The following is a 23,496-nucleotide window of genomic DNA, read 5'->3' as shown; positions in this document are numbered from 1 at the left end:
TATAGTTGTTTGTTGTAAAAAAAGGATTAAAAAAAAGGAAATAACTGTCCATATTATCCACCGTTAAAAGCTATTAATTAATTGGACATTTGATAGCTTTTTTAAACTATTTTGATACTAATCCACGTCATAATTTGACTGCGACGTATACAGGGTGTTTGGTAAATGGGTATATGAGCCGACACTAGCCCATGTTAACATGGGCATATAAATGGTATGGTGAAGTCAGAAAATTGATATCTTCATTTTAACTATTTTAATTTTTATACAAATCGGAATTTATAAAAGGATGATGGGCACAAATGTATGGAAAGTGGTACCCGCTCCAATAGCCATAACCAATATATATTTCAAAAGGCCTTTAGATGTAGGAAAATGTCTGCTATGGGGCCAGTTCTAATTCACGTTTTGAAAGCAGTAATTCCACTAAGTATTATATGAAAGTATAACACAATCATCCATGTATACGAGTATGTACTATGACTACAATCTATTAATATAACTAAAATAAACATTCAAAAGGAAAGGATTGTACCTACGATGAACTACCCAAGCTATTAGCCCTTTATTCGCTTTCATCATCATCATCATGATCATTTTAGCCATAGAACGTCTAGTTGAACATAGGCCTCCCCCAATGATTTCCACAATGGCCGGTTGGTAGCGGCCTGCATCCAGCGCCTTCCCGCTACCTTTATGAGGTCGTCGGTCCATCTTGTGGGTGGACTTTTTGGGTCTTGTGGGTTTATTCGCTTTAGCAACCCTTAATAAAACCCTTAAGAAGTAATAAGACTCTTAACCCCTTTATTAATAAAAGTTACACCCTAGTTAAACTCTGGCTTAAATTGTCATTTGGTATGGACATGTCATTTTAATCCAAGATTTCTACTAGGTGTAACTTTTTATTAATAAGGGGGTAGTAGTTCTTCAAATAAAAATATTTATTTCACAACTATCCCTATCAATAATTATAGAGTTAAGGAAGGATGCTGGAGCAGTAAACACTTCATGCCTCGCACAACCTAAGTACCATACTATGGACACGTATGATACTTAGGTTACATAAAAAGTATGTTTATCTTCGAACGCAACCAGATCTGAGGCTGGTGGCCATAGTAAATGTTGTTCGTCTTGGTAAGACCTTTCAAATGACACTACAAACATAACTATTGGAGCCGGGTACTATTTTACTAAAAAGTATGTTTATCTTCGAACACAACCAGATCTGAGGCTGGTGGCCATAGTAAAAGTTGTTCGTCTTGGTAAGACCTTTCAAACGACACTAGAAGCATATCTATTGGAGCCGGGTACCATTTTGCCCATTGTCCTTTATTTTGTATGAAAATTTAAAAAAATAAAATGATGATATCAAATTTCTGACTTCACCATATCATTTATATGCCCATGTTAACATGGGCTAGTGTCGGCTCATATACCCATTTACCAAACACCCTGTATAAATACGTCGATTACGACTATTATTACGACTAATAATAGTCGTAATCCGTTTCATATTCAAACGACATGTCAATCGTATGTCACCATTACCATGTTGCTATTATAGGTCGTAAACGCGTAGCCCTGAGTTGTCAAATTTGCTGCGCGTACGCATACACTTGTAACATGGTGTGGAGCTGACCGCTAAAAGTTTTACTCCCGTATTCACAAACATTACTATGAGGTCTCATAGTGCGCGTGGACGCACAGGTTGACACACGAACCAATCATAGAGCTCTATTCAACGCTGTGCGTTCGATTTGCTGCTTCACTTAAACAAGCATCGTTTGTGAATACGGGCGTTAGTCTGCGTGAATAACCAATAGCACATCAAGATGGATCCTATTCGAAATATTAGAATTGCTTAAGATGCCATAGTGTTTAGCTTAAGTGTACTTTTGTTTGTACAATAAAGAGAAAAGGAAAGTAAGGAGAAGAGAGTTAATAAAGAAAGGCAATAGAAAAATTGCTCACGCAAATAGTTCAAGTATCTTTTGAATTTGTCTGGATACTAAAAATTTTACTCTTCTGTAAGAGTAGAGGAAATGTGAAAACGAAGGACCTAAATCTTTAAAATCTTTCCTACCTTTATTGTAAACCACATAACAGAGTAACATAAATCTTATCGTTATGAAGCGATCTTTTCCAGACAACCCATCATCATCAAACTGTCAACTCCACGCGTTTCTCTGCGCCTAATCTTTGTTTACCCGCACGGCGCGCGTCGTCGATTTGCCTGCGCGCGCGCCGCATACTAAACGGGCGATCTACTCTTCGACCATCTCCGATTTGAATACCGTTGCTGATGCTCGTTCAAAAACTAAATTAGTAATCACGTGCGAAGATTGTAAATGTCGCATTTCCGTAATTGCAAACGCACTACATTATAATTTCTGTCTGTATTGTCAGTGAAACATAAACACGCCTATTTTTTAAACATGCGTGTTTTACAACATGCTTACAAAATAATTAACTTTATTTACTCGGGTAATGTTGTGAATTTCTGGATTTGTAGAGATGTCTCAATATTATTGTATTAACTGTACTCGTTTTGTACCATTGTTTTTTTTTTTCTCTTCAAATTATGCTGGCCACAGAAGTGGAGGCGCCACTATTCTTGTTTTTTCTCGGCTCTATTTTTCAGTTTATGACTTCTCAACTGAATGTGTACCATTTTTATGAATGTCATCTTTTAGATAGCTCTCTGTTAATAACAACGCTGCATGTAAGAATCTTCTAATAAATAGATTTCAGCTGTGATTGGTCTAGAGTTTAAACTTTTAAATTCAACCACTCATACGCTATGAATTCAGTTTAGAGTGTCGTCACAGAATACCAGCCCAATTTTTTGTACGAAAGCGGATCCAATACATTAGTATCTCCAATAAGTACTAACTAACCGGTTTGCTTTCCAAAAGAACTCGTCCCCAATATCCTTTATCCTTACCAATGTTTGAACACTTTCAAACTTGTTTTCGAGTATTTTTGCGCTGCGGTTTTTCCTCAGCAATAAAGTGTGCGTCAATGCCGAATGTTAAGCAGCCGTGACTTGGACACCACATCTGTTGTCTTATCAAGATGAGGATTTGGTTTGTTAGTAGTAAAAGGCGATGTGTCGAAAGAAATAATAAAATTGATACTAAGTAAATAGAATCAGATTTTAGAAAATCTTATATCCCTATGAGGCTTCAAATTACAAATAGAACAAAATCTTCATACAAAACGGTTACTCTATATGCCAGGCTTCTCCAAGTGCAAGCCAAATAATCTGTAGAAAGAAGGTCGTGCTCCTGCAGTAAATAATAGATGACCTGATACTAATACAAGTCATGTAATTTTTAATTGTCGCTTACGACATTTTGTTCCTAGTCAGCTAAAAACACGTGCGCCAACATTTTGGCCGGTGTCCTTTCCTGCCAAAGTTCCAGTGCACTTATAATTATTTAATTATGCAGCGTATGCAGTCGCGTATTTTGCAACCATGCAAACGATACCGTTGCATTTGACACATACGAAAACAGCCTCACATTGTGTCAGTCAGACTGAACAACACAATTACTTTTTTACAGCTTAAATTGCTTAATGATTTTCAATTAATACTAAATTAATGCTTATCATTCTTGCTTTCTTTTAATTAATATCGTAAGAATTATTACGTGTTGACATTTCAGTTGTTTAAAAAAACATTTTTGCAGTTGAATATAAGATTTAAAACTTTCGCGTTCCATTTCAACTAAAATAGAGAAACACGGGTCTCAACGCGATATTTGTCGCGAAATACCCGTGTTTCTCTATTTTTGCAGTTGTTACAGTTGATGAAATTAAGTCAGATGAACTTATTTATTGACGCATAAATGATCTTAAAACTAAATACTATTTTATTCATCGCTTTTAAAAGTCTTTTAAAGTTGAAGGTCTTCTCTAGGATAACGACTTAACGACCAAGCGTCTTCAAGTCTTCAATGAAATCTGATACTAAAAGTGGTCACTATTTTGTATCACACAAAACGTGTCAATCCTTAATTTATTGTATTTCGTGTGTGACGTAACACGTACTTGGCCATTGTCTTTACGTCCCATAAACGTCTCATGGTGTTTTTACGGGTATTCCGAGGTTTATGGCCAAGTTAAGGGCTTCGAGGCTGGGTGGTCGGGCCGACTCAAAGGGCCGCGCCCCGAAACTCCGGCTCAAGGTCGTCGTAAAACGGCGCGGGCGCAGTCCTGCGCATTTGTCACTAGGGTTGACTGTCAATGTCAACTACTTTTGCTTTTTGAACTTATGCTCTTAACAATATAAAATTTCCCCTCTTATTAGATCGATAAATCGGTGCGGTCGCAATCCTTCGCATTTGTTGAGGTCGATTCTTGTCAATGTACTTTCAGTAGTAGCGTAGTGCTCCCTTTGAAAGGTCAGGGTTTTTCTGAAAGTTATTTCTTTCAACTAGAAAAAGCTAAGTTCTTCTAGAATAGTACCTACATTCAGGGGTTTCGTTAAATTCGCTATATTTCAAAGGCTGTATTATCATATCTTTGTAGGATTTAATTTGACTTCCAAACATAGGCTAGAATAGAAACAGAATAATCTAGAAAAGTTTGAAAAGGTGTAAATATTTGTATTATTTTGTGTAGGGCTTTGGCAACCATAAGGGACAACCCTATTCCTGCATTTCATCTCATAATAACTTCGTCGCATGCACTCGAGTGGGCCTTTGTTTTGGTTTGCCAAAAACCCTTTGTGTGACTCCATTCGGACATTTATTGTAGTAGCACAATGCGTTTTAAAAAGCATATAAAATCAACGCTTATTTCTGGTTATAAAATAAACGGCGTAAAAGCTTTAGCAAGTTTTTAGTCTCAAGTAATGTAGGGTGATTTTTTTAGATTGTTTTGTTGCAAAATAACCTATTACAAATGCTTTATATGCCAGTGTTTACCTTGATGTTTCGTCGTTTATACTTTGTAGATACTTTAATTAAAACATTTACATAGTTTCATCAATCGGAGTATAAAAAAGTCTTTAAAGCAATTGCCTTATCGTACTTATGTGCTTTAAATCATTTTAAAAAATCTGGCTTTGTCCATTGTAGTGGCAGTTCTCCATAACGCGTATGGTTATCTTATCTCCCAGATATTTCGAACTATAAAAATAACCCAACATTATGGTGTGCTCACAAATAGATGTAGGTGTATCAACTGTTATTACGAAGTCATTGTATGAAGATTTTATTGTCGCAGGCGCGCGACCCGTTAAATTGTATGATTTTATTATGTTGTTATGATTGTCATTCAAAAGGTATGAAAATCATCAGTGTGGTTTCTGAAAACCGTGTCTGTTGTCATGAATAAAATAAACTAAATGAAGATTTTGAAGACTATAAAAAAACCCAGAGGACAATAATTTCAGGCCAATCAAGAGCTTTTTTTTATCTGTCAACAATCCAAATACTAAAATTATTATTTCTGACAATAGTGACTGAGTTTCTTGCGCTGCTTCTTCTCAGCACTGGTCCATTTATTTTCCTGAAGCAGGTTAATACTGCACGTCCAAGTGATTTGCAAAAATAAAATGAATTTATGAATTTTAAGGGCACTGGGATAACTTTTGAAGTACATACTTCTCTCCCTATCTAGAAAAATGGACTAGGGAGTCCCTTTTAAATAACTTTACACGCCTCTTTTCTTTCACAAAAAAGAGGCGCTACTAGTAGCACTTAGCAAAGTGACAGGTTTGTTTACTGAGCGCTACCGAAAGTGAGCAGCCGCACATTTTATAAGACGATAACCTTAATGCTACCGTAAATACACACTCGATGACAGAATAGTGTCAACTTTGTGATAAATGTATCTTTTTTGTCCAGTTTTCATATAATTTCTTTATCTAGTCGGATTATTGTAAAATCGCAATTATTACTACTACAACTGTATAAAACATCATTCATAACTTTTAGCTTGTTGTAGCGTCGTTTTAAGGATGGAATTAACATCAAAAGTTTTCTAAAAATGAAACCATTGATGACATAATAACGTTAATGTGAAACGTGGCTTATTTAAATGCATCTCAGCGACACAAAATTATGTTATGATAGTGTTTAAAGAGTTTATTAGTTGTTGATTAATTTACAAATCATGTTCAAAAGTTTAGCTGCCAAGGTTTAGGGATGCCACCTGTAAGAAGTAAAAGCTTCTGATATTGAAATGTTGTTTAATATTTTTGGTTTCTTGAAATGTGATTTATTAAACTTTCAATTCAAGATATCGAAGAAGCCTTATGTTTTTTTTATTTTATGATTTTAGTCCCTAGAGTGTACACACAACCTAGCGACGTTAATATCTGTCACGAATGTTAACTTAGTTAAAAGACGAAAGATATTTTAAGAACTCCTTAGCAAAGATTGAAGATACTTTTATCTGCTTATTTATTCACGCGTTGACCAAAATAGATTATCAGTATTTACCAATTTAATGACTCGGAAATAATAAATAACAGTATTTGTTACGTACCATTTCTTTGTCCCGTACTGTTATAAATAATTTCTGTGTCAATAAAATTATTTCTATTTCTATGATAACCCTAACTTGAGCAAACCATGATGCAATAACATGGACATCATCTATTTCGACGACTCAACTGTGTCGTCTACCTGCCTGTTCCGGGTGCAATCTAAAACCGTATCTCGCGTGGACACTGCGCTTAAAATGTCATTTGTGTAGTACCTACACTCCTGGCTCCTCAGTCGATTATGAACCTTAAACTGAAGGGATAGGGCTAACATCTATTTGCGAAATTCCTCATTTCGTGGCAGGCTGAACCGCTGCGGGGGTACTCCGAAAAACGTTATCCGAAGTTTCGAATAGCCATCCCTCTCACGCAAAGCGAGATGACAGCATGAGCGACAGTGACAGATAGACCCGAAACTACGTAAACAGCGTTTCGGGGTAGACCTGCTGGTACTTACCGCGAAATGTCTGTAGGTACGATAGAGATCTAAGTGTTTTGCGTACACTTATCTCCGGCGCAAGTCGTTTGATGTGCAAATTAAGTATTTTAAGAGACAAGCCGCCATTTTTAAGCGGACTGTAATAAAAATCAAAAGAAGGAACTCCATCTGAATACCATAGTAACTCTACATACATGAATGTAGGACTCAAGGTTAGCTTACATGTTTGTTTCTTTAATTTCTTGGCGGTTGAGGCATTGCTGAAGTCTGTCAAAATGTGTGGCACTTACGGCAGAATAATTTGTTAAGTGAAAATTAATGATCAGTATAATATTTTCCAGTCACCAAAATCCTGTTCCATGCATCTGTGCGCGGAAACTCGATATGCCCCACGGCCATTGTTTTTAAAGTGTCCGATTTCAGTGGCCTACAATAACATCGACTGGTTTTATGTCAATGTTGTTGCTAGATAAAAAAAACTGTATAAAAAGTTTTTATTTGTGCTTTTTCCAAGAATTTTTAGAATATATTCTGTTCAGAGATTTTTTACGTTGACAATACAAAGAACTAAGTTCAAGTTGTATTTTTTGACGTGTACAGTACCTTGCATTAGATTCATTTTTAAATTAGGCGGTTATCACACTGCACCGCGCTCCGCCGCGGAGCGCGTGATTTTCATGTAAAAAATCACGCGCGCGGACGCGTTGTCAGTGTGAAGTGCCGCGCGTGTTTTCTGTACAAACTGAGGGACTTGCATACAATGATTAAATCTGTCGCCCCGCGCTCCGCGGCGGAGCGTGGTGCAGTGTGATAACCGCCTTATGTACGTTTTGTGATCAAACTCGTAGAGCTGATGGTCACCGGGACAGAATAGTTCTTGAGTGGCGACCACGGGCTGGAAGACGTAGTATCCCCATTAGGTGGATCGACAATCTGGTGAAAATCGCTGCACTTGGATACGGGCAGCGCAGGACTGGTCGTTATGGCAATCCTTGGGGGAGCTCTTTGTCCAGCAGTGGATGTCATTTGGCTGAAACGAAAGATCAAATAAAGAAGTACTTATCAGGCCTATACATAAAGCGCATAATATTGCGTCGATCGATCTAGCTAGATGACCAAAACAACTTTAAGTCGATAGTGATTACGTTGAAAAATAGGTCAAGCATCCGTCGAAAATTGGTTCTACAAGTAAACAGTGGAGAAGCCATTATATCACGTTTTATCATCGTCATGGATTCGCCTCCGCCTCTCGTGTCGCCATTTTTTGTTGCGTCATTGTCGTGCAGCATCACGACAACATAACCAACCATGTTTGAAAGCATCTTTATGTACTTACCTTACGAAGCAACGTCAGCACCCCCAAACACGAACTCGCGTAATCGTATAGCAATCGTAAAACAGATTGTAAACAAATTTTGCCTAAATAATTTAAAAAATAAAACTATTAAGTTCGTAACAAAAGCTAGTGTTGTCGACAGATATCTTTTTATCGTCTAGATAAGCAAATAACAGAATTATTTTCTCTTGTGGCAATAAACGATCCGTCGTAATTTCAACTACAGCTCTGCGGTTACGAGAGTTGTTCGTGCTTCAGGTACAGTACTCTCGGATTAAACAAGGTTGTAGTTTGTTGAACCGACTTTTTTCGCACCGGTTACCGGTTCAAAAGTATCTCTATCCAGAGTTTTTATCCGGTCAAATGAGATTGATCGACCCGATTGCTGGTGCGATGAACTGAGGCCGTAACACAACCGATTGTGTGAATAGTGTATGTCCAGGCGGCGGATTACTGACGGTGTGAGACAAAAAATGCAACTGATTAATTGGTTCTGGCTTGTTGTGTAATTTAACACTATCTGAGCCGTCAAAAACGTAATGTGCTACATACATATAGTAGTAGTACCCGCCCAAAAGATTCAAATGGAAATCTTTATTGTGTGTTCTTGGTTTTCTAGATCTCAAATAAAGGCTGCGTCAATCGTCAATTAAGTCCTATCTGACACAATTATTCAAGCTTTTGTAAAGGAAATAATTATGTCCAAATGACAATGACAACACTTACTGATTCTGATAATATGAAAAACCCTTTAGAAGTCTTGGCACTAGCTTCAACCTGACAGCCTGTATGCGGTGTATCGTACCGTAATATTGTGAATTCCGTCAGATTATAATCTGACGTAGTTAAATTACAATGTAACCTAACCTAACCCACTGTTAGTTTACAATCTAACGCGTTATAAACTGACAAAGTTCACAATTTCACGTTGACATATTATACACCGTACGCTCTTGATATAACATGCAGTTCCATGCAGACCCACCGCCGCCACTCGACGCGACATTATTTACATGTAAAGATAGGTCGTACGATCTAATTATAAACGTCATTAGCGATCTCTAAGTGCTTTTGCTCGAGCTTATCTCAGGTCTTAGGATATTTTAGTTATTGTTTTTGTTGGTACAGATAGCGTCGTAACGGTTCGTGACACCCAAAATGGGCAAAAAGTGAACTTTTTGGCTACACGTCTTTGTTACTAAAGACGTGTTGCGAACTTTTTGGCTTTTTTGGGTGTCACGAACTATTTGACGGTGACTGTACAAATAGTGCTAGGATGTTTAATTTGTTGTCATAGACATTTGTACCTACATTTTGAAATAACATCTTGTATTTCAAAGTCCATATTTTAATAAGCTGTTGTCAGAAGATTAGTGTCATTGACATCGTGGAAAGGGTATGTCTATCACCATTTCGTTGGTCCAATGTTTTAAGTAGACAATTGGTTAATAGGCTTAATTCAATTTGGGTGTGTTTGGGCCCTTATAATAAGCATCTACAGACCCTACTCCTAACATAATGTTGAAGACATAATTTATGTTTAGAATATTTTGTTTTATCATATAAACTAACTTTTTCCAGTGGCTTCGCCCGCGTTAATTTTTGTCTGTCTCAGAATTTCTTTATCCATCCATATTCCCAGAGTCTATGTTAATTAGAGATAGTAAGAATTCTTATGGGTAAATAATTTTTCAAATCGATCCAGTTGTTTCGGAGTCGGAGAATATTCAATTCAAACAAACAATCATAATCTTTCTCCTAATATCATATTATCATAAAGTTACAATAAGTTTCTTTAACTTTAAGCCCTTTACCGAACTTCAGGTTAATCTGACGAAAGGTCTACAACAGTTACAATGTTTTTTCCAAGGGCCATGTCTTATTGCTCAACGTTGTGCATCAAACTTTAAACTATGCGTAATTATACTACACTTAGCGCCTCTCGACCTTGCGTCAAGCAGTAACTGCTCAATTCGGCGGTCATTGCTATCATGGTATTGACATCGTCTAGTTTTTTTATACATAGAATTAGATGTGTTATTTTTGAGCAGTTTTTATGCCCATAAAGTTATTATGAAAGATGTAAAATCATCAAAGCACAGGATCTCATTTTTATTGTGAGCGATGACAGCCATGTCCTCTTTGTTTTAAGTTTTCACTTTTGAAATGGCCTGAACGTTTCAGTCGCTCGGTTTTTGTCAGTTTGGCTGTGCTGTTCTTTTACAATAACAAAGCTGGTCAACTTTCGTTTTCAATAACCGTATTATACGCCGCTTATTCTCATTATAATCTTTGACAGACAACTGTATTGTTATTGCCACCTGTCAACCGATATCTTCTTGTTGGGACCTAAACGTCAAGTCATCTAATCGCCGATGATAGTAATTAGCGTGCAGCTGGTTGCAAAACGCTGTGACGACACGTTTGCGAGTCAAAATATAATTACGTACTGGTTTCCCGCACGTGTGGCCGGCGCGATCCCGCAGTTGTTTGGGCGACGTCAGGCGCGACTCACGCGCAGCCTCGCCGTAAACAATACGCGGCACGATAACGGAATCACCCATCGCACCATTCGCTCGCGCATTCAATCTTTTTTTCTCTTACAACGTCATTAACCTTGCGTAATCTATGATGCAACTTCGCCGTTAACCCCCCAACCGCTATAACCCAGTTCGACCGTTCCCACTAACCCGCGCCGTGTCAGTACACGGAATGCACGCACGTGCTCACCCCGCGCCACTCGCCGCCTTTGTCCAATCGTAGGAGGGCGAGGGCTACCGGCGAGTCTCCGCCGGCAAATCGCGGCTGGTGTACGACTTTACCGCGACGGAAAACGCCGATCCCGCCCGACAGGAGCCGAAGCGCGCATCGACAACCCCCAGTGCCGCTCCAGCCCCCAACATGGCCGCAATGGTAGCCAGCGCGCCGCCGGTCGCCGCGACGGTGACTAAAAAACCCTCGCTCAAGAAATACAGGGCTCCCACGCCGCCCAGCAAGAACCAGCTCGGCGACGACGAGGATAAAGACAAAGAGAACAACGCCGCACAGGCAGAACAAGAAAGCGATGACGCAAGCGATTGTATACAAACAAAGCCGGAGCCGGCTGATCAAAAACCGGCGGCCGAGAAGGGCTCGCCCGCGGCTAAGAGAATCGCGCCCAAGCTGAATGGGAATGTTGACAGAAGCTCAGTGTTGTCCAGAGCTGCCATGTTCGAAGCGGGCAGCCCGAGGAATAAGGACCCCGCCGAAATGTCTTTACGCGAACGCAAAGCGCTGTTCGAAAAAAACAAGGGCGCCGCTATAGTGCCCAAGGCGCCCTTCGGCATGGCACCCTCGGCCAAAACCCTGCACGGCGACAATAAAGGTAAGTTTTGTTTGTTTTCTATTTATAGTAGTCCAACTGTGAAACTTTAAAAACGTATGCTTTCGGGTTACACCGGGTATTGTATGCACAGCGATTATGTTCTGTTTATGGTCTGTAACCGATTCGGACGAGTTTATTATATTACAAATAATATTTTTAAAGGTTACGTGAGTTCATATTAAATAGGTAGATCTCGCCACAAATGACAATGATTTTCCCCTGAATGTTTTGTTGTGCTCATTTCACAGTAAATAACAGTGACTCAGAATCGTATTATTCAATCCGAAACTACAATACACCTAAATGTCAATAAGTACTGGTTACTTACCCTACTTAACATGACCTCTGCACCAGCTTAATAAAGACGAATATTCAATAACATTACATACAATTTTCCTCAAAATCAACAACTTGGTATGGGTGTTGTTCACTGTTAGGCGAGAACTAGGTGAATCCAAATTTTTATCCCGGCTAAAGTGTTTAAACTAAAAACTCATTAATGGTGTTTAGAAGCATATTAAGAAACCCAAACACGATAAGTAACAAGTTTAATCACTGTAAATTTTCCATAATCAGCATAACATCTGGTGCTGTGTTGCCTGCCAATCAAAGTATAGGAAAGAAAAATCCACAAATATCTGTGCACTAGTGTCTTGGTCCAGTGCAAATCGCAACGATCTCCATTAGACCGGAACCATTGCACGGGTTACAAGATACGGCGGTTGCTTAATTGTTTACGGATATTATAAATACCAATCCAAGATTTGTACAGAAATCAGGCTTGTATTCGGAAGGGAAATTAATTCGATTGACCTTTAAAATCACTTTCAACGTGAAAACTTGTTTAAAAGTAGAAAGTCAATTCCAGGAAATACAATATTTGATAAAAACTTGAAAATAAAACAACTCCATTGAACTTCCAACAGACAAAAATGATTCCAAAATAGTTACCAGACTAACGATTAATATCAATAAAGAATCTACACCTTTTCAATAATAAAATCTAAATAATGCAGTTCTTGTGATTTTGTCGCAACATATTACTATTCTTCTAAGGCCATATGATTATTTTAGAGTTTAATATTGATGCATTTGATTTTCGAAATTAATGCAAACGATTTTGACCTTTAGAGTTGTCATTTTTAACCAGCATGTATATTAAAATTGCAAAAGGTCATCCAAAATTTATGAATCTAGTACCAGTCACGACTGTCCAGAGGTCTAGGTTTGAAATTATGAATCTTAATGTCTGCTCCAAAGAGACCAGTTTATTCAATAACACAGTATTGGACCGCATGACAGTAGGGTTACTTCACATACATGAGGAATGAAGTACTTGCTTCTTTATCACAACATAGTATAAAACAAAGTCTCCGTCTGTCAGATTTTTCTCCAAAACAAAGGTTAAAACTCTACTCAGTCTTGATCTCTATAAATTTATTAGGTATTGGTTGAATTTCAATATTTGGATAATTACAGGACAGAATCACTCACTCTTTTGCAAGAGTGAATCATAGATTCAATATTTAAGTCAGATCTTAATGGAATATAAGTACCTATCTTGAGTGACGGTAAGTCTTTTAAACACTGCTTTTGGCATTGTGAAATGTTCAGACATTTTTGTGTATAAAGTTTTCTCTATCTGGAAGTCCACGGTGGCCAAGGACTTAGAGCGTGACCACACAAAAAATTCGACAACCCAGACTGTCCTGGTGCTTTAGAAGGAGAGCCGACCCCAAATAATGGGAAATAGGGCTAGGGAAAAGAAGATGGAGATAGAGTTTTAGAGTGATGTGAAACTGCTGCATCAAACTCCCATTATGTCGCTAGCACTAAACCTGGAGATGTAATCTTAAATCAGGTTCTGAATTATTGATATTAGCTTTTTATCGGCACACATTCTCAGACTTCATAATTAATGTGTGTTATAACGGCGTAGCACATATAGATAGGGTTGCCATCTCTAAAATTTGGCAACCAGGACAAGACGCGTGAAAACCCCGGATTTTGGAGCCCAGAACCCTGATATGTCAGCAGGTTTTTTTTTATACCCGGACAATAAATAAAAACCTCCCGGATGCTCCTCGGACGCCCTCTAAACTAGGACAAATCCGGGGAAACCCGGACGAATGGCAACCCTACATATAGAGCTATGCTAATTGGTGGATTGTGTTTCTTTTTATACGTGACCAAATCTAAGTGCCAATTTGGGTGCCTTTAACCGCTATATTGAGCATAGTTTAGAATTAGAGCTAAGATTCTTCTGTGCGATGAAATTTTGATGTATCGGCTTTCATCTCTTTTACACATGATCGCATTTAAGATGGATGAAGCCGAATATTATACCAACTAGTTTTTGTCTGCGGCTGTGCTCAAGTCGATTTCAGCCTGTCAGAAAATTTTCATCGCGTGTGAAGGGAGACACCTTTAAAACTGAGAAAAATATCTCATATTTTTCTACGGGTTTTAAACTCTATCAAATTTAATTTAAATCAGTTAATTAGTTTAAACCTGAAAGAGTAACAAACATCCATCCATTTGCACAAGCTTTCATATTAATAGGAAATATCATAGTGAAGTAGACCCCCTGATAATTTTTCGAATTATCGTGTTCTAGTTAGTTAAAAACGATGTTTTTTAAATAACTTTTTGCGGTCATTAAAATCAAATTGTTTTTTCCAATTAAAATGGCATGCTTCATTTGTTTTCATTTAATGTTAAAGACCCTTTTGGAACGAGTTTTTCTAAGAACAGAAGTGCGTTTTATTTAAGTTATTGTCGTATAATTAATTACTTTGGTAATTAGTGTTATTTATTGCTAATACCTATTCCGAGTAGAAAAGTTAGCAATGATATCTTTTTTAGTGTCGTACTCGTAATACTAACAATAATATTAATCGATGAAAATGTAGAGATTTTAAAATCCTTCGGCAAGATAATAAAACCGATGAAAGTTGTATTATTTGCAACAAAAAGAAAAAATTAAGCAATTACAAAATGCGAGTTCAAATTGCGCAATATGTTTCAATCGTTACTTATTCGGTCGTTTATCTGTAATCCTTGATTTGCGTTTACTTTGCGTAATTAACACGCAAAGCTATGTCCCCTTTTCATTTGTGTGGGTTTACTCTTTTTTTACCTTAGGCCACATGTATCTCGCTTTGAACTAGAGGGGTGACAAATCCACCAAAATACGGGGAACGTTGTAAAGAGAGTGCTAAAAGACGAAGGTAATATCTACCATAAAGATGCGACGAGTTTTTTTTATCCTCAACAAGGAAGCTCTTGGCCTACATCTCACCTGATGGAAAGTGATGATAAGTCGAAGATAAGGAAGGTGGAAGCTCGCCCGGAATCAACTAGCTATCTTACCTCCAACTAAAGATGCAAGTACATGGCTGCTGTGACCCAAATGCAATTTTACCATACAAACCTTTAAGTCCGTATTAAAATTCGCACGTTGCTTACATGACTCATAAATAGGTTGAAAATTACTCGCAGCCGACTTTTTGGTGGCCGAACAGTTATTACCGCGAAGTCATGAAACTTTTATGTTTACAGTCCAACTTAACATGCGCTTAAAAGGATGTTGTCACTGATAACGGGCAAGCCGGCACCAGTATGAAGTTAATTGTTTGAGCTAGGTTCTGGGTGACCTGGTCGTGTTAATAACAAATTTTTATGGGGGAATGGCACAGTTCTCATAAGGCTTCGTGCAGATTTGATTTGAAGAAATTTACAAGTAACGCGACAGATTGTTAACACTTGAATATTTGTTGTAAATTGGGTCTGAGTGCTGACGAAGACTTCATTGGGACGTCTAATCTTCAAAAGTTAAAGAAGTAAAAAGTAGACAAAACGTAAATTCAAATCGTCACTGTTTCTTCAACAGACTTCACAAGATATTCTTTGGTACAGCCTAAGTATCACTTTAGCCTCAAAAATGAGCAGTAATATAAATTAACACATTAAGCTTACAAACAAGAAAAGCAAGTCTTTTTCCAAGTAACATTATAAGCTACAAAAATAACAATACGAATTTGTGTCGTTCTCACAAAGTCGCAAACCACGCTTCCAAGTTTCCAACGAAAGGCAGCCACACGCGCATTTTCAACATACCAAAGATGACAAATGGCCTTACGGTTTCAGCCATAACTCCAGCCTTTACGAGATGAGTCTAGCTCATTTACAACACAATGCTGCCAGTAATCGAAATAGTTGGAAATGCAAATACGCTGCTATTGTCTTCGCGAACACCGATTATGGTCAAGGAAGCCGATATGCTAAATGCGCTTAACCCTTGAAGCTGAAAGTCCTTTGAAATTATAATTATTGAAGACTGAAATGTACTAAAATGGTGAATCTACCATTTCACCAAAAGATTTTTGGTTTGCTTGGATTGCCTTTAGTAAACTGACTTGTGGTGACTAAATGACCTGTTAATGATGATTAAGATTGTAAATATTAGTTTGTTAACTTTCCAATAGCCCTTGATGACAAGGGCATGTCTAAAATAAACTTATAATTAATCAATCCGGGTATTTTAAATAGCATTGCATAACACCGCGTATCTGACAAATTAGGCCTGTATAAGATTCTGCATTTCTTGAAAAACTCTTGATAAATTCTTGATTACTATGCAGGATTCTGATATTAAAATTAGTTGTAGTGCAGATACGCGCTACTATCCAAAGCTAGTTACGCGGATTTGCATTATTCTTGACGTTAAGTCTCCCTTTTTAACCGAATAAAAAAAGGAGGAGGTTCTATGTTCGGGTGTATGTATTTTTTTCCTTCATTTCTTCTAAAATGAGCTGGCAACCCACATTATGTATTGTCAAATGCATAAAGCACTTTCTAAACTGCAGTATTGGGCCAAATGGCCAAACTAGGCCCCGACGGAACGAATCTTCGGCTCACACTTCGGACCGATCTGATGACAGGGGAAAGTTGAACAGACAATCGTTCACTCGGAGAACCGAGCAAAATTGGGAAATTGGTGTTCTTTGAACAGTTTTGAAAAAGCGTTTAACTGCTTTATAATTGAAAATGAATTGGGAAGTTTGGTTGTTTAAATATACTTATAACATGTTTGTTTTCGTTAACAATTTCAACATAATAGCTAAAACTTTTAGCTGTAAAATGGCAACTTTTTCGATTTTAACGAATACTTCAATGTCTGCAATTATAGGCACTGAAGTAAAAAACATAACCCTCCTTCTGGCGCAGTCGTGTAATAAAGGTACACTTACAAATTACGTCTCATTACAATTAACTTGTGTGTGCATAATCATTTTATTAACTACTTGCAAGACGTTCTCAAAACAATACACATAAAATGCTTATATGGACTAAAATATAAGTCTTAACCGGGCGTTTAAAGCACCTGCCCTTTACATCCCTTCAGGCAGCTGCGAAATAGAAAATTACACTTTGTTACATTAAAAATACTGGTCATTACATTAATAGTTAAACTTCCGGCACAGTTTATAATTGTTTTAACCCTGGGATGGTGTTTAACTACTATCATTAGCTTCTGTTTGCTTCTCTAAAAGCATATGAGTATAGTGCAATATAGTTTAATGCACTCACGTGTATGATTATGTGCTGTAAAATTTTACGCATCAGTAAACAATCATTCACAAAGCGAATCGCTCTTTTTATACGTGTATAAATAAATTCATTTTTTCTAGAAAAAGTCTAAACCTGGCGCCAATTTGATATAATTCGGTTTGGCTCTTTCTCTCTCTCTCTCTCTACCTGATCATGAAAGAAAGATAAAATAAAATTAGTATTGTATTGTGCAGTAGATCTTATACCTAGTCTGTGTTTCGTTAGTTCGTTCGTTTCAGAGAAATGTCGTCCACTGCTGGACCACGATAACAACCGAGTCTGTGTTTACATTTACACTGGTTTTTTCATCATTGAAATATCATTCTCTGATAAGTACAAGTAATATAAAAACAGTTGAAGCTTACAGTAGGTAACATAGAAGAAGCAAACGTGCGTAGTCAGTAGATTGCTTTTCCTCTTATTCCCTTCGTAACCTCTTCTATTTTCAATATGCGTAATGTTTCCTTATAACGTTTCCCAAATTATACCAACAAAACTTTCGTATTGTAATTTCCAACGAAACTCCAACAAGACGGATCATTAGCAGCGTTTCACCGGCGCAATGACATATCATTTTGCCATACTACTGCTATACTGTCGCTATTCGACTCGCGTAGTTATTACGGTGACGACTAACGAGATATGGTGACCCTATTTTGTAAAATGTCATCCAATTACCTACTCCCTACTCATTCTCTTGAAAGCATTTCCTAACTTTCCTTTACCAGATATTTTTTTTAATTTTATTGGGTTTCTTTCTAGCTTTTGCAAAGCGGCTTCATCCACGTGGGTTTCGGAAATCTGAGTTAATTAATTAATTGTTCCAAGCTTAGTACAACTTTTCTGAACGTGTGCCATGGAGCCCATGGAGCATAACTTAGTATTAAATGACGTAGTTTCTTACGGTCCCCTCTCGTACTGTCTCAGAATTCATCAAAATAGGTTCAGCAGTAACTGCGTAGGTATATCCAATGACAAATCAGGCAAACGAATAACAGGTATTTTTGTTTTCATTTGTTTGATTAATTAATCAGTTTCCAATGGTGAATCAACCTGAGTAATTATTTGTTGTATTTAGCACTTCTATGATTAATAAGTTACAAAATTTGATATTTTTGTACTTATTAGAGATCAAAACATTATTATTGACAATAATCATTACACTGCCAAAATAGATGAGATAATCACAAGTAACCGCGCTACCGAAATTGAGTAAAGTGACATCATTAAAACTCGAACTCATCAAGGCTAGCGGGCCAGGAGTGGGCAACCTTGGCGCTACTAAAAGGGTTTTTGTGCCCTTTACAAACTTTACTACGCGAGTACACGCTGATGGAGTCACGCGCGACGTAGTAAAAACAACAATACGTGACGTGTTTTTGGTGATTAAAAAAATGCGTTATAAGTTGAAATAGTTTGACGTAAAAAACCCTTTATAAATAGAGTCTATGACCGGATATAAATACAAACTTTATAGAGTATAAAAAAATACCTTACTTGCTTCTGCCCGCGACTTTTCCTATGTAGATTTCGGACTGACACAGAATGTCTAACGCATACGAGTATGGGTAAATTAAACCAGTCAATCAAGACTTTTGCAACTAATCCAATTCCTTCTCGCATATACCATGACCATCTAAGTATCACATATGCTAAAATTCATTGAAGTTCGGTCAGTAGTTTAGGATTTTAGATGTATTGGACTGCAGTACAGATATTAGGCCTTAGTTCTTTTTTAAAATTGAACCAGTATCTTGCTCGTTACCAGCCTTTTCTAATTATTTTCTTAAAGGCGTGTTAAAAAAGAAAATGCGAAAAATCAAAAAGCAGTAACTCATGAAATTAATAGGCTATCACGTGTCCACTCAACCATCGGACAGACAAACAGCTGTTCTGAAAAGTATCGAGCGGTGTTCTATGGCGCGTGACATCGCAACAAAAGGTTTGCGACTGCTGGAGGCGTGGGACTCGGAAGTAGGGTTGCCGTCTTTCAAATTCGCAGATGAGGTAACACGCGTAAAACCCCGGACCCAGATATGTTCCACAAGGTTTTTTAAACTTAGTTTAATAAAAAATAGTTTTAAATTTCATAAATCATCTTGAATCTAGCGATTCGGTACATCATTGTCGCGTCATCCGGCGGCTTATGACTTGAAATGCTTAAACCCATATTATCAAAATCCGTCGCCTGGACGGTCCCGGACGCCCTTTAAACTACAGGTCTAGCGCATAAGTCTGAAGCTCATCTGAAGGCTCGCTGACGTTTGACGTCACAAAATCACCCTCACTTGCCGCTCCCATACCTCAGGCACTGACTCATCCGCTAGACCAATAAAACCAATCTGGGGAAACCCGGACGGAAGGCAAGTGGCAGCCCTGCTCGGAAGCGATCACTATTGAGAGTTCAGTGGAGGTGGACCTACGGTTGGCCATCCGCGACTATACCCGTAGCATTCGGCGCGCGCGCAGCCTGCGCTATCGGACTTATTTGTTCTTTTTCTAAATCGCGGTTTGTGGCCAGTGGTCGTGTCGTGCCCGTGAGCGCAGTGATAAACACTTCTTTGGATATTTTTTGAATTTGAAATACCAAACTGATAGTGTTGGATTTTTGCACGAGACTTTTCAGTCTGTAATCTGTAAGTAGTTTTTTTTAATCTATTTTTTTTTAAATATTCTCTAAGTACTGTTAACGACACTGGTTTTTTGCGCAATTGTAGGTACATTTTGCAAGCGAAAGATAATAAGGCATTGTTTTAAACTAAATGTTGGATGGTGTCAATCTGTCGTGAACAATGTGCCGCAATCACGCGCACCGTAATTGCAAGACATCCTGAGATAAGCGCGAAATTGCAACTAATATTAAATGAAAACTTAACACTGTAGAAATAAAAAAAAACACCTCTTATAGCAACCACTAATTCCTTTTTCTTTTTAATATTGGGCCAAGATACTTATTTAATACCGATTTATTTATCTAAGTACAAAAAATAGTATTCACTAATTACTTACGTATTTGATTTGTATGACTAACACCGAAAACATCTCGATGAAAAAATTTTTTCTGTATAATATTCGGCATTCGGCTTAAAATAAAGATTTCTCTAGATAATATCTATTTATGATATAGAATTATAGTATTTTTTTTAAATTGTGATCAACTAGAAAATCAATTTAGGGCATTATAAATTAAACATTTCAAAATTTTATTATTCTCCCGTTTCAAAGTTATTTTTATAATAAAGTATAACAAACATATAGGACTAAAATAACTCATCATCAAACACGGAAGCGATACAAAGGCTCAATTAAACACTCCCCGCCTCTAATTATTGCGGTCATCAAAAACATCTAACTACCAATAGACTCTTCCGACCCGCACTTAATACGTCATAATATTAATAGTAATAAAACTTACGTAGATAACCAAAATACCAAATTGATGTTTAATTGCTCTGAATTATTCAATCATACGAAACAAAGAGTTCCAGTAACTTGGCCCACTTTTAGCTTGGTCCACGCCACGGGCCAAGTCGCTGGATTGTATTGTTAAATCTTCTTTCCTTAGAGTGGGTCCAGTTACTACTGGGGTTGGACCGTGAACCAAGACACTGGAACACTCGAAACAAGAATCAGAACGAAAACGAATCCGGGATTAAATACTTGTCCTAATCTCACAAACTTGCACCCTGTGTAACCCGCGGAACTGTTGTTTCGACAGGCAGTTAACCACATGTCTACAGCTCCACGTAATTATCAACTTCTTCTATCATGTGAGTGGTAGTAGCATATGGTGGATTGACGGCTTAACATGCCTTGCGAAGTACGGAGTCTTATTTCTTTTTCGGACCATTAGGTTGATTCAAGCCCATTGTCCTAGGAAGAAATAAACAAAGTGATTTAACACTCTAAATTGTCCTTATTGGGAATCGAACCCACGCCCACGTGTCCCAGTACCTATTATTTACTAATGATCTTGATAGATGGCGTTTCACAGCTTCCCCCGCATGAATATTTACGAACGTCAAAATTTTTTGAGCGCTGTAGTTTTTAACCAATGACGATAGATGGCGCTTTTTAGCCACGTCTTATTTATTTATTGAAATTTAGTTTTTCACATATCGACATAAATTTATAGCCTATATGTTAATCTGGGTTATAAACAATAATACTGTAAAGTTTCAACAAAATCCGTTCAGTAGTTTTTGCGTGAAAGAGTAATAAACATCCAGACATCCACACAAACTTTCGCATTTATAGTATTAAGTAGGATTGTCAACATCATCATCAGGTTATTGTCCACTGCAGAAGGACGACCCTGTAATTTAATGTTTAAAGATTCTTTATTTCTCAATAAAAACATTGTCACTTACTTGAGAACAAAAATAAACTAAAATAATTTACCAGATACAATGAAGGACTGACTATAATCTCTCACACTGGACAGACGGGTTAGGAGGGCTTGATATTCCCATATTTCTCCTTGTTAGTTACATAAAAAAATTATAATAAAGTCTCTTACGGAGTCTAGAGCACACAAACCAGATTTAAAACTTAACTTTAAGGAAGTTGTACAACCGTCTGGTTTTATCTAACTGGCTTTAAAATCCTATACTTAACGTGGACAAGTTTCCTTATAAAGCTTCAACGACTACTGTTGCTTTTTGCCCTAAGGATAAAGCACGTAAGGAGAAGCTTATTTTTTGCAGTTAAGCTTTATTGAAAGCTCTTATCCTACTAACATTGATCGTTTCAGCTTGTAATGACAATTTCTCAAAATGACAACCGGGGTGCAAAATGTCCACTTCTCGAAATGACAACTTCTTAAAATGTCAACTTTGCTAAAATACAACTTCTAATAATGTCTATTTCTCACAATGACAAATTCGCATTTGGTCAACTTTACATAATGACAACTCTAGAAGAACTAGAACTCTAGAAATAATGAAAATAAAATATCAACAAGTAGTTAACATTATGCGAAGTAGACCAAATGCGAATTTGTCATTGTGAGAAATAAATAGACATTATGAGAAGTTGTCTTTTAGCGAAGTTGACATTTTAAGAAGTTGTCATTTCGAGAAGTGGACATTTTGCGCCCCGGTTGTCATTTTGAGAAGTTGTCATTCCGAGCTGAAACGATATTGATGTGAAAGTTTGTGAGGATTGATGGATGTTTGTTTTTCTTCTCTTCTCGCAATAGCTAGGTATTTATTTTTATATAAAAGACATACTGAAATCCAAGCTAAACCTCTGACAAAAGCTAGGGATTCTAAATAGAGAAGTTAAGCTTTCAAGGTGATGAAGCTTTAAAGCGCAGATTTTTTAGTTTTACATTTGTATTAATGTAAGTAAATGCATAAGTTGACATTTTCGGTTCTTTGAATAATGTAATTTCTGTATTGACATTTGATTTTTTTATTGGTATTCTATCACGTATGTTATATTATTTATTAATGGGATTAATTGATGTTGTTTGTTAACAAAGTTATTAAATAAATGTTAAGTTATGCCAATACTTCATTATTCCGAATTAATCAGATGACGATTGCATTAGAATTAGTGTTATAGATTTTATTTTATTTGGAAAAAATAACAATGAGTATGAGTTTATGAAGCCCATTTGGGGGTTAATTAATTGCATTTACCTCAAAATCCATTCGTGGTCAATGCATCATAATGTAAACTACACGATACTTAGGTATTGATTGTTTTAACGGAATAATAAACAGTTTGATTGCATCACGCAAATCTAGGAAAATTACAACATGTACAGTCAGCGTCATATAATTCGTGACACTCGAAGTAGCATATAAGTTCGCAACACGTCTTTGTTACAATTGGAATAAGGTTGTGTTATCAACTTATTGGAAACTTTAGGTGTCACGAACTATTTGATGCTGACTGTACCTCGTCAAACAATAGATTGATTTGGCTGACATTGCTTTCACCGAAAGCTGAATCGATCGTGTTTAATTTCAGTTAATTATGAACTTTCATAAATTATAGATCCTATCCTATCTACCTACTCGATTGCGAAACAGTAGTTTTTTTTGGTTAAATAACCTTTTAAAACAATGTAAAATATGTAACTGAAATTAAAGAAAATAAAAAGATTATCTCTATCTCTCTAATGAAATTGATTCAAGCAGATTTGCCAAAATACACACACACTATACTTGCTCTCTTTCCCGAATACTAAATCAGAGTGAGTTAGAAGCATTTACAGGGCAGGTAGGTAGTATGTACCA

The 23,496-nt window shown here is 37.1% G+C and overlaps 1 protein-coding gene across 1 annotated transcript in view; it reads left to right on the top strand.

The window, feature by feature from the left end:
- Positions 1 to 23,496, top strand: part of LOC135082783 (anillin) — a 62,112-nt gene that overhangs the window by 4,320 nt on the left and 34,296 nt on the right. The window contains exon 7 of the mRNA XM_063977547.1: positions 11,035 to 11,635. Within this exon, the coding sequence (XP_063833617.1) occupies positions 11,035 to 11,635 (601 nt within the window). The remainder of the gene's footprint in view (positions 1 to 11,034; positions 11,636 to 23,496) is intronic.

The sequence above is a fragment of the Ostrinia nubilalis genome, chromosome 22 (genome assembly GCF_963855985.1).
Source record: "Ostrinia nubilalis chromosome 22, ilOstNubi1.1, whole genome shotgun sequence".
Classification (NCBI taxonomy): domain Eukaryota; kingdom Metazoa; phylum Arthropoda; class Insecta; order Lepidoptera; family Crambidae; genus Ostrinia; species Ostrinia nubilalis.
Note: the sequence above shows the minus strand (reverse complement) of the source record. Positions and strands in the feature narration are given on the sequence as shown.